Below are 11,007 nucleotides of genomic sequence, written 5' to 3' on the forward strand. Positions count from 1 at the left end.
CGGGCTGCCACTAAAGCCTCGATAGAATTGGAGTGACTAGACTCATAATGATTGTCGTGCTCACTTCCGACAGATTGCAGCATAATGGGTGGCGGCCTGGTGGTTGAGTTGACTATGAGTGATGGAAAAATAGAGAAATAAATGGTATGGGGGGATTCCTTTCTTCGCTCCTGGAGACCACTATGTTGTATATTTCAGATTGCGTTCGTTATTCTTTGATCCCAGTGTTGGTAATCGGATGACGAGAGACAGGGAGAGTGAGATGCGATGCAATTGCCAAGAGCGATGACTTTAACCAAAAACTTCCGGTGTTTATTATTTTATTCCACAACCTGACTATTTTCGAAACTAAAATTATAAACCATACCTCTAAGTTAGCGACTTCAAAAAACTCTTTCCCTCGCCCGGGTGGCCTCCATGGTCTTCCCCAAGGTATCGCGAGTTGGTCTGTGGCCGCTCGAGCAGGTGACGTGCATGGGGTCATGCCCCTCCTTAGTCAATGTAAGCCAGCTACGTCATAACCCTAACCCCGACTTGAGATATCTTTCAGAGAACTTGAACCGCAAAGCTGCAACAAAGAATTGAGCAATTGAGCCCGATAGTTAGAGGCAGCTTTTGTACTACTGTGTACATGTAATTTTTAACACACCGACTTAGTCGTTCCTGTTCTGTCTAAATGCCCAAGGGAGACAAGTGGAAGCAGCGCCCAGCCCCCTGCCGTCATCGAACAGCTTGCCGGAGAAAGAGCCAATGAGACGCGTCCCAAAGGAGGAAGCTTGATCCCTCGCGTCAAGAGCTCTCGTCGCATGCGCCTCCCACTTTAAACCATCGGGATCATCCAACAAAGAACCACCAACGACTTCAATCTGTTTCCTCAATTATCAATTCCGATATTTCTGAAACAGCCATTTTGATTCATTTCATAACATAAACAACACAACCACATCCAAACCATCACAGCTTAGCAGCAATGGCGACACCCACGCCTACGACCGGCACCTCAACGCCGCTCCAGCTCAACCCAGAGGAAACCACCAAGAGTCTTAGAGTATCGCTTGCCGACCTCTCAGCCAAGGCTGCCGCGCTATATGCGCACAAGCAGTATGAGGACGCTTCCGAGGTGTACGCTCAGGCTGCCGAGATGCAGGCCGAGATGAACGGCGAGATGAGCCCAGAGAACGCCGAGATCCTATTTCTCTACGGCCGCGCACTGTTCAAGGTCGGCCAGAGCAGAAGCGACGTTTTGGGTGGCAAGGCCCCAGAGGCGAAAAAGCAGCCGAAGCCTGCGAAGGCGGCCGCCTCCAAAAACGGAGGCGCGCCCGCTACCGCCAGCAAGAAGGATGGGGCTGCCGAGACCGTTGGTGGCGCCGCTGCTGCCCAGGGGGCGGAAAACCAGGAGAACGAGGAGCCACAGCCCGAGCAGAAGAAGGCCCTCTTTCAATTCCAAGGCGACGAGAACTTTACCGATTCCGAAGAGGAAGAGGGAGACGAAGAGGGCGAGGGCGAAGAGGAAGAAGAGGAGGAGGATGATTTGGCTGTGGCGTTCGAAATCCTCGACCTCGCGCGGCTGCTGTTCAACAAGCGCCTTGAGGACGTCCAGGCAGAGGACGAGGCACAACAAGGCAAAGGCAAGGAAGTCGCCGAAACCGGTAGCGATTCCGTTGCCATCAAACACATCAAAGAGCGCCTTGCCGATACGCACGATCTCCTCGCGGAAATCTCGCTCGAGAACGAGAGGTATGTCGCAGGGTCGTGAAGGACCACCACACTGTTTGGTGCTTCCCGAGCTTGCAAACTGACATACCCTAACCAAAGGTACCCGAGCGCCATCACCGACTCCCGCGCCTCCCTCAAGTACAAAGAAGAACTATACCCCTTCGAGTCTGAGATCATCGCCGAAGCCTACTTCAAGCTCTCCCTGGCCCTCGAGTTCGCCTCGACCACTAAAGCCGCCGATGACACCACCGGCGGCGGTGAAGCCGAGAACATCGACCAAGGCCTCCGCGACGAGGCTGCCTCGGCCCTCGAAGCCGCAATCAACAGCACCAAGCTCAAGCTCCAGAACAAGGAAGTCGAGCTCGCGACCCTGCACAACCCGGACGACAACGAGGCCACCCGCCGCCAGATCACCGATGTGAAGGAGGTATTAGCCGACATGGAGCAACGCCTGGTGGATCTGCGTAAGCCGCCCGTCGATATCAACGCGGCGCTGGGGATCCCGCCCGCGCCGAAGCCCGAGGTGTCGGAGGAGGTCAAGCAGAAGGCCAAGGATCTGTCGGGGCTGGTAAGGAAGAAGCGGAAGGCCGAGGATATGAAGCCCGAGGAGGGAGAGGCAAAGAAGGTGCGGGAAGGTGACGTGGACCTGAGCTAGGAAAGGGTTGAGTCTCGGCTCCTGGCTATGGGTTGAGGGGTGGAAGCTTCTGTTTTTCTGGATGGTGAGGAAAATCCCTGGTTGGGTTGCACGCATGGCATGTTTGTTGTATGAGTATTCCTTGCACTCTTTTATTGTCATTCGGGTCGGCGCACTTGAGGTCTGGTTTGTATAATTTCCTTTTATGGCAGAAAAGGTTGGTGTGCGAGGTGCTGGCTGGCACGTACAAACATCGGTTAGGCAGGTAGCTACTGGGACACAGAACACAAAACAATGCGCATCCATCCATGTGCCTCTCTCTTTCCTGACCCGGGTATTAGTATGCTATCCTATCCACAATGCTATGCTATGCTCTGTACCCTTCGATATCCACTGCATTAAAATGAAAAACCGTATATCCCCCACCCTCACCCACCCTTACATACACAGCAGCAGAATGAATACCCATCAACGCGAGACGCCTGCCCCGACCCCCAAGGAAGGGTGTTTTCTCTCTCTCTCTCTCTCTCTCTCTCTCTCTCTCTCTCTCTCTCTCTCTCTCTCTCTCTATCTCCCTCTCTCCAACTCTCAGAGCTGGAAGTTGGCGCTCGGCACCCTGTTCTCGGGCCCGCGCAGGTGCGCCGACGAGCCCTTGAACAGGCTCTGCCAGATGTAGGCCTCGCTCAGCAGCAGCTCGATGTCCTTCTCGGTCCACTCGCGCGTCGGCAGCGACTGCAGGAACATCATGATCTCCTGGAAGTCCATCTTGACCAGCTTGTCGGACCACTTGACCAGGAAGGCGGCGCACACGTAGAGGTGGAACTCGGAGAAGCCTTGCTCTTCGGCCTGTGGAGACTGTTAGTGTGTGTGTGTGGGGGGGGGGGGGGGGGGGGGGGGGGTTCTTGGGGGTTGGGATTGGGGGTCGGGGTTGGGGGTTTGGGGGGTGGAATGGGAAAGGGGGGCGTACCATGTAGGTGTCCCACATCCGAATCGTATTCTTCACGCTGATCTCCCGCATGAGCAGGCAGTTCATCCAGCGGAAACTGAACTGGATGAACTCGACGCTCTCCTTCTCCAGGTGCTTGGCCAGCCCGGCGTCTATCCTCGCCGTCAGGTCCCGCAGCGCGGACACCTGCCGCTGGATCCCCGGCTGCGCCACGATGTAGTGGTCCTGAATCCCGTCCAGCAGCTTGGTCAGGCACCAGAACGAGTCGGCCTCGACCGCGTCCAGCACCGCCCTAGGGAGCTGGCCCGGGTCCATGCCGCGCTCGATATCTGCGTCTGTGATGTACGTCCCGAGGAAGACCTGCCAGAAGGGGCTGACTAGGTCGTTGATGCCCTGTACGTAGCCGCTCGCCGGGTGCCGCACCGCCCACACGTACAGGATGCGCTCGAGCGAGCGCTGCGTGGCTTCGTAGCTGTATAGCTCGATGTGCGGGTTGGTCCGCGGCACATCAATGCTAATTTGGTGCCAGATTGCTTCGTCGAGGCCACGGCCGCCGCGGGTTGGTGGGTTAGGTGTGCTGCTGTTACTGTTGTTGTTGTTGTTGTTGTTACTGCTGCTGCCGCCCTTGTCAAAGGCCTGTCGGACGCCGTCGAGGTACTCTTTTCTTTTTCGTTCGAGGGTAGCCACCCTTCTTTCGCTGCTTGTGGGGAGGTAGCTGAGGAGGAGTTGCCAGGTCATGGCGCGCACCTCTTCTGGCACGCCAGACCATGCTAGTGCACGGAGGTCGGGTAGGGGTATGGTTGATGCTTGTAGTAGCCTTTTGAACTTGTTTATCCTCGTTATCCTCGAGTTAATGGCGTCGATTTCTTTGGGTGTTGCATTGGGTGGTGGTGATGGGTAGTTGATTAGGTGAAGCGCGTTTGCGGGATCGCGTAGTATCTCTTTGTATTGCGGTCGTAGTATCTTGCCCTCGCTCTTTTTGGGCATGGGGTATATCGACGATGGCCGCTCGATGGCGATGTCGGCGCTGTCCGAGTTTCGTCGCGGCCGTGGCTCTTTGGCGGCGTCGTCGTAGCCCAGCCCGTTGTCGGTTTGCGCTCTGCTCAGCTCGGCCTTCTTCTTTGTCCGCCTCTTCATATTGGATAAACTCGGTAGGCCGAAGTCGTCGCCGTCGTCCGACTCGTAGTCGTACATGTCTTCGCCTTCATCGTCCACGGTCCAGTCATCGTTGGTGTTGGAAAGGAAGTTCATATACGTCTTTAACGGCGGTGCGCTGGTTTTGGAGCTCGCCTTTCGCGACTGGGAGCTGGCAGAAGCTGTTCGTTCGTGACCTGGTACGGATGGCGGGGTCCGTGGGCGGGATCCGGAGCTGGAAAGGTTCCTAAACCTTATTAACAGTGTTGGAGAAGAATATCTAGCCACAAAACATACAACGAATCAATCTTGAGCATATCAGCGTGGGAATAGGCGGCGCCCACTACCAAGCTCGAGTCGCGTGTCTTCTTTGGGGGCGGGGTGTCTCGAGGAGGGGCCCTCCAGAAGGGAGAGGTGGCGCTGTGAGAAGGGCGTTAACGGGAGAACAAGTATGAAATGTACTAGGTAGCGAGTATGACATACTCGGACCTGTCTGTATCCAATTCGAGGGCAATATTAGCATGAATGCACTTCGTGGACGAGGTAACCAAGGCCATCCATACCGACTTGCACCATCTCCTGCTTCGCGCCAACGGCTCCATCAGTAACAGAAGCCTGAAACAGTTCGGTAGCGCTCTTACCTGGGGAGGGGCCTTCTTGCCGCCGGCGGAAGAAGAAAACATTATGGATTGCTTGCGGTGCCGTCGAGCAATGGCATGGCTAGTCTACTTGACTAGGTGTCTTGACCTCAACAATTCCAGGTCCTTACTTGATGGTTTGTCTTACCTGCTGATGCCCGGACCAGGCCAGCTGCTTGCCAGCTTTGGGCAGCCGACTGCCCGCAAGAGCCAGCGTTGTCACTCCCGGGGTCACTGCTTGGCACTGCATCCACCAGAGAACGGTCCCGCTCCCCGAGCCTGCAGGCACTTGGACCCACTTCGGCTATGACAGGGCCTGCGCCTTGACTGACTTCCATCCTGTGCCAGGTTCTGAACGTGAACCTTCCGTGCTTCTAACCGCGACCGACTTGCGATCCAAAACCATCAATAGGAACACTCAACCTATTGACTCAAGAGGCACCCCAAACCACCCAGTTCATCGGGGACGCACAAGATAATCATCTTATTTCTTTGTTCTTTTTATTGCATCGCCTTCCCACCTCCGCCTTGGAGTTGGGCATCGACTCGACAAACAAACACGACAAACGCGTTAAGTTCCTTCTTCCGAGTGCACACAGGAAGCCGGAACCATGACAGAACCCGAGAATTTCGATGATGAGCTATTCGCTGATCTGTATGTTGTTATTGCGAAAATATTGTCTGGGCTAGCTATTAACCGATAACAGTTATAATGACGATGAGCCAGCGGGCAAGGCGGCACGCGCCGCCGAGGTCGACCAGTACTCAGCAGTACAACCTGTAGCCGAGATCAAAAACGAAAATGTCGAAGATGTTGGTCAACAACAGGATTACAATAACGGGGGAGAGGTGAAGTACGAGGAAGAAGAGGAGGATGATGATGACGAAATCGACTTCAACCTCGGAAACGGGCCATCGACCGCCGTGGCACATCATGAGCATCACGACAACCATGACCGTCAGGAAGATGACGATGAGAAGCCGGCATACAACGCGCCCGCCGCACCTGTTATGCACACCAAGGGTCCCAATGCTAAGGAAGATGGGTAAGTGAATTCTCTTTTTACTTGGGCATGACAGATATGACAACGGACCTTTGTTGGGGTCCTCGCGATGCCATTCGCCACGACGCTGGGGCATGGTGATGTTGCCCTGCTTGACATGATCGACGCTCCAGGATGCGAGGAACGTGGTGGACAGCAGGAGGCGGGTATGACCTGGACAGCCTTGAGGGCAGGGGGGCAGACAGGAGCAAGGGCTAGGTCTTGGCGTGGGCTATGAGGGTCTGTTCATGGCGGATAATATCTGAACCTACCGCCGGTGGTTCAAGGCCAGTTTCGAATCCATGTGGGAAAACGAAATGCCAGTGCGAGAACCATGCTTGCGGTGCACAGCCAAGCCTGTCTGGGGGGGGAAAGAGGAGGGACTGGAATCTGCCTGATCGCACTCGCCTCGATGATGCCGCGCCGACACGATAAAGCGGGAGTTTGCGCGCCTGTCTTCATAGCCCATCGCAGATAATCTTAGACAACCGGGAGACGGCAGGCCCGGGAAAACCCAGGGTTCTGCTGGCCCCGGGATCTAGTTCAAGATTTGGCGGCGATTAGCGCAGCAACCAGGAGACAGCTAGCTTGACGATAGGCAAGAGCGCGAGACAGGAACAAGAAATCAGTTCGGCAAAAAAGTCATACCTGGCACTCTGCGCTGCATCTTTCACGCTCGTGGGAACTGCTGTAGCGTGCTCCACGTTCGGCACTGCAACATCTCGCATCGAAAACAAGCGCCCCTTCAAATCGCCAAGATGCCCGATCAGGATCAGTTCTGGCTTCTCGACCGCGGGGGATTGAAGTTGTCACCATGGCCTGATTTTATTCCCCTCGACCCTAGCGACAGCGACAGCAATAACGACGGCGACAATTCGTCCGACGCCCGAACTTCATCGCCCTCACTCACCAGCACATCAATCTCGCGCGACTTCCACAGAAATGGCCGGGCTAAATTACGGGTTGATGGTTCCAAGCATAAAACCATGGAGAATGCCACGCCCGATGATGGGGTTGATTACGGGGAAAACGGAAGGTCGGGCCATGATGAAAACGGACAATAACTCACTGTTGCTGTTCACTCGCCACCCACGTTCCGATCCGCAGATGGATGTCTCGTCAATTTTGGACGTAGAGCAGTTGAATGGTTGTCGGCTTGGTAGTTTCACGCGCTGGGGGAGGGAACTGCCCAGTCGCTCGGCTGCCACTCTCTCGCCAGTCATGTCCGATGATCTATCTGTCCATGCCCAGTTGATACCGTCCCGAGGAAACTGCCTGTCAGCGGGATACAATGATATGAAAATGGTGCTAACGGGTTTTTGACAATAGAAAGATGTTCATTGGCGGACTTAACTGGGAGACAACGGATCGTAAGGCTTCCTTACAACACACATCACCCTATCGAGGAATCTTCAGCTAACTCCCTTAAGAATCTCTGAGGGACTACTTCTCGCAATTTGGCGAGGTGGTGGAATGCACTGTTATGCGCGATGGCGCCACCGGCCGGTCGCGTGGCTTCGGTTTCCTCACCTTCAAGGATCCCAAGACGGTCAACATTGTCATGGTTAAGGAGCACTACCTGGACGGCAAGATTGTGAGCCTTCACCACCCTTCCCCATCCCTCGCCCTAGCCACACACCACACACCCTGTGCTAACCACATCCGCCCCATCTCCCAGATCGATCCCAAGCGCGCCATCCCCCGCGACGAGCAGGAGAAGACGTCCAAGATCTTCGTCGGTGGCGTCAGCCAAGAGACGACCGACCATGAGTTCCGCGAGTACTTTGCGCAGTTCGGCCGCGTTGTCGACGCCACGCTCATGATGGACAAGGACACGGGCCGGCCGCGCGGCTTCGGCTTCGTCACCTTCGAGAGCGAGGCCGGCGTCGACGCCTGCCTGGCCACGCCCCTCGAGATCCACGGCAAGCCCATCGAGGTCAAGAAGGCCCAGCCGCGCGGCAACCTCCGCGACGAGGAGGACGCCGCCCGCCGCGGCGGCGCCGGCGCCGTCGGCAAGTTCGGCCGCAAGGGCCAGGGCATGGCCGGCAACGGCATGGACGACGGCTCCGCCGGCGCGCAGGGCGGTGCCATGGGTGGTATGGGTGGCATGGGCCCCGGCACCGCCGGCATGTCGGGCCAGGTCATGGCCCAGTATCTCCAGCGCATGCAGCAGGCCATGGCCATGTTCCAGCAGCAGATGATGATGAACCGCAACATGAACCCGGCCATGTCCCAGATGCTGTACATGCAGCAGATGCAGCAGATGCAGCAGATGATGGCCCAGCAGCAGGGCGGTCGTGGCGGCGGCGCCATGCCCCCCGGAATGGCCAACATGAACCCGGCTATGATGCAGCAGCAGATGCAACAGATGCAGCAGATGATGAACCAGCAGGGCGCCGGCGGTGCCGGTGGTGGTGGCGGTGGCGCTGGTCCTGGTGGTCCGCAGGGGATGAGCCCTGGCGGGATGAGCCCCAGCGGAGAGGACCATGGTGCCGGGGCCGCTGTTGTTGCCGGGGGTGGTGGCGGCGGCGGCGGTGGTGGTGGGCCGAACCGGGACGGGTACAATGCCTTCGAGCAGCAGCAGCAGTTTGGGCAGCAGCAGGGGCCCGGCCAGGGTGCGGGCCAGGGCCGGCGCGGCGGGCGCGGAGGCGGCGGCGGTGCGGGCGGCGGCGACATGCACCAGCAGGCCTACAACCAGGGCGCCTACATGGGCGGTGGCGGACCGGGCGGCCCCACCAGCTGGGAGGGCATGTATGACGACGTCCCCCAGCCCATCATGGCCCAGGGCGGTGGTGGCGGTGGCTTTGGCCCTGGCGGCGGTGGCGGCGGTGGTGGTCGTGGCTTCCACAAGGGTGGACGCGGTGGTGGCCACCAGCAGCAGATGCCGCAGGGCCCGATGGATCCCGCCAACGCGCCGCCGGCGAACGCCCCGACCGGGCCGAAGAATGCGGGCAGGCCGGGCGCGAACTACCGTGGTGGCGGACGCGGTGGGAACAGGGGTTTCCATCCCTATGCGAGGAGCTAGGTGTCTTTGCCTTGGGTGGATTACGGGTACTGATGGAGAGAGGGGGGTAGATGCGAGGGGAGGTTCTTTGCCTTTGCGGTTTGGCTTGGCTGGCTTCGCTTTCGGCTTCTTTTTCAGTCGTCGATGGTTATTAATGGGTGCCATGTGGCTGGGCGGCTTGGGAGATGTCGTCCGGGCACGGGTGGGATAGTTCAACATAGGGGGGAGGCTATCTCGGACGCCTGGCGGTGGCAGGTAACAAACAGCACAGGGGTGTTTCGTCATGGGGTCTTTTTTTGTACAGTATAACTGCCTGCACTCATAATTCGATGTCTTTTTTTTCATTGTAGTTGCGGTGTTACGAGTGCTTTCCGTGCCAATACTACATACCTATGTAGGTATTATCGAATGTGATCTCCTCAACCTTAGTCACAGAAGTTAAGTCCCTCCAAATTCTTAGACACCGGGTTGGTCGGAAGCCCGGCGCTACATAGACAATATATTCAGCCATCCTCTGACATTTGCTATACCAACCAGTCATGCCATAACCTCCTCTACCCATACAGCCTCATAAAGCCTTCCTCCGGCGGCTGCAGCCAGTTCCGCTCATCATACGTAAACCCCTCCCCGCACTCAATGATATGAAACGTATAAATGATCCTCCCCTTCTGACTCAAATTCCGCTCACTCTTATGCAACAAATTCCCATGAATCAACACCAGCGACCCCGCCTTGACCTCCCCCGGCACATACTCCCCCCCCTCCCCCTTCCCCTCCACACCCCCATCACCACCCCCCTCCGGAAACCGCCTCCCCCCCTCATTCCCCACAATCTCCGTCCCTTTACTACTCCGCACCAGCCGCCGCTCCACGCCCGCCCACCGGTGCGACCCGGGCAGGAAGCTCAGGCAGCCGTTCGCCAGCGTCGCGTCCTCCAGCGCATACCAGAACCCGACCGCGCTCGGCGGGTCGGTGTAGAGAAAGGTCGAGTCTTGGTGGGGCGGGACGGCGCCGCCGATCTCGGGCTGCTTGCAGATTATCATGCTTTGCAGGACGCGCGGGTCGGTGAAGTGGAGGGAGCGGGCGATGGATGCGGGGTGGGGGGTTGTTGTGATTGGGGGGTTGTTGTCGTTGTCGTTGGGGGTGGGGGTGGTGGTGGTGGTGGTGGTGTTGGGGGGAGGAGGGTTGGTGAGGGCGGCGAAGGGCGGGGAGAGGCCGTGCAGGTAGTGGCCGATCTTGTTGACGGCGCGGTGCTTGGGCTTGGTGAGGGTGCCGGCGGCGTCGAAGGCGTCGTCCTCGAGGAAGAAGCGGATCTTGTCGCCCGAGGTCAGGAAGTAGTCGTCGCCGACGTGGTCGGTGCCGTCCTCGCCGCCGGTGCGGAAGCGCGTGAGCGGGTGGGTGGACAGATCGAGGCTGTCGAGCAGCCGGTGGGTTTCGTCGAGCAGGGCGGAGACGGTGGAAGGTGGGAGGGCGTCCGGGATGACGAGGTAGCCGTCGCGGTGGAAGTCGGCGAGTTGGGAGGGGGTGAGGCCGGGCGAGGGGGTGGAGGCCATCGTGGGGTGATGAGGTAGAGTTGAGTAAATGGTTTCGGTAGAGGTGAGTCTGTAGTGTATGCAAAAGCCAAACTATTAGATGTGTGAATGTTGGGTGTGTGGAGTGAGTGAGTGAGTGAGCGAGTGTTTGGAGAGAGCTTGTAGTTGTGAGTGGAAGAGGAGGGGAGAGTGAACCCCGCTGTGGCCCGAATCTAGCCGTCTAGGTCTTATCTCAAACATGCACTGGCTATATGGAAACATCTGCCTCCTCTCTCACATAACACGAAATATACAAAACACAGAGACTTGAAACAACGCCGCAGTTTTCACATTTACGCGCAGGATTAATCAACGTCTTGG

At 57.5% G+C, this 11,007-nt stretch overlaps 6 protein-coding genes across 6 annotated transcripts; 4 read left to right on the forward strand and 2 right to left on the reverse strand.

The window, feature by feature from the left end:
• Positions 1 to 665: 665 nt before the first annotated feature.
• B0H64DRAFT_390518 (uncharacterized protein) lies at positions 666 to 2,659 on the forward strand. Its single transcript, XM_062803408.1, has 2 exons — positions 666 to 1,737; positions 1,816 to 2,659. Exons 1-2 carry the CDS (start codon positions 971 to 973, stop codon positions 2,369 to 2,371), a joined length of 1,323 nt encoding a protein of 440 aa, XP_062660365.1. The 5' UTR covers positions 666 to 970; the 3' UTR covers positions 2,372 to 2,659.
• Positions 2,660 to 2,895: 236 nt separating this feature from the next.
• Positions 2,896 to 5,204, reverse strand: B0H64DRAFT_390520 (rab-GTPase-TBC domain-containing protein). Its single transcript, XM_062803409.1, has 5 exons — positions 5,072 to 5,204; positions 4,914 to 4,923; positions 4,728 to 4,850; positions 3,318 to 4,677; positions 2,896 to 3,196 (listed from the first exon to the last, which is right to left on the reverse strand). The coding sequence occupies exons 3-5, from the start codon at positions 4,745 to 4,747 to the stop codon at positions 2,939 to 2,941; spliced, it is 1,638 nt and encodes a 545-aa protein (XP_062660366.1). The 5' UTR covers positions 4,748 to 4,850; positions 4,914 to 4,923; positions 5,072 to 5,204; the 3' UTR covers positions 2,896 to 2,938.
• Positions 5,205 to 5,577: 373 nt separating this feature from the next.
• Positions 5,578 to 6,232, forward strand: B0H64DRAFT_111302 (uncharacterized protein). Its single transcript, XM_062797796.1, has 2 exons — positions 5,578 to 5,723; positions 5,776 to 6,232. Exons 1-2 carry the CDS (start codon positions 5,680 to 5,682, stop codon positions 6,116 to 6,118), a joined length of 387 nt encoding a protein of 128 aa, XP_062660367.1. The 5' UTR covers positions 5,578 to 5,679; the 3' UTR covers positions 6,119 to 6,232.
• A 476-nt stretch (positions 6,233 to 6,708) lies between these two features.
• Positions 6,709 to 7,253, forward strand: B0H64DRAFT_111304 (uncharacterized protein). Its single transcript, XM_062797797.1, has one exon. It carries the CDS (start codon positions 6,870 to 6,872, stop codon positions 7,173 to 7,175), a length of 306 nt encoding a protein of 101 aa, XP_062660368.1. The 5' UTR covers positions 6,709 to 6,869; the 3' UTR covers positions 7,176 to 7,253.
• Positions 7,254 to 7,444: 191 nt separating this feature from the next.
• B0H64DRAFT_372287 (uncharacterized protein) lies at positions 7,445 to 9,136 on the forward strand (the record flags this gene model as incomplete). The annotated part of the gene is made up of 3 exons (XM_062802219.1): positions 7,445 to 7,481; positions 7,542 to 7,705; positions 7,790 to 9,136. The coding sequence occupies 3 exons, from the start codon at positions 7,445 to 7,447 to the stop codon at positions 9,134 to 9,136; spliced, it is 1,548 nt and encodes a 515-aa protein (XP_062660369.1).
• A 328-nt stretch (positions 9,137 to 9,464) lies between these two features.
• Positions 9,465 to 10,828, reverse strand: B0H64DRAFT_390524 (uncharacterized protein). Its single transcript, XM_062803410.1, has one exon. It carries the CDS (start codon positions 10,666 to 10,668, stop codon positions 9,670 to 9,672), a length of 999 nt encoding a protein of 332 aa, XP_062660370.1. The 5' UTR covers positions 10,669 to 10,828; the 3' UTR covers positions 9,465 to 9,669.
• Between the last annotated feature and the right edge of the window lie 179 nt (positions 10,829 to 11,007).

The sequence above is a fragment of the Chaetomium fimeti genome, assembly GCF_033439085.1.
Source record: "Chaetomium fimeti strain CBS 168.71 chromosome Unknown B0H64scaffold_3, whole genome shotgun sequence".
Taxonomy (NCBI): domain Eukaryota; kingdom Fungi; phylum Ascomycota; class Sordariomycetes; order Sordariales; family Chaetomiaceae; genus Chaetomium; species Chaetomium fimeti.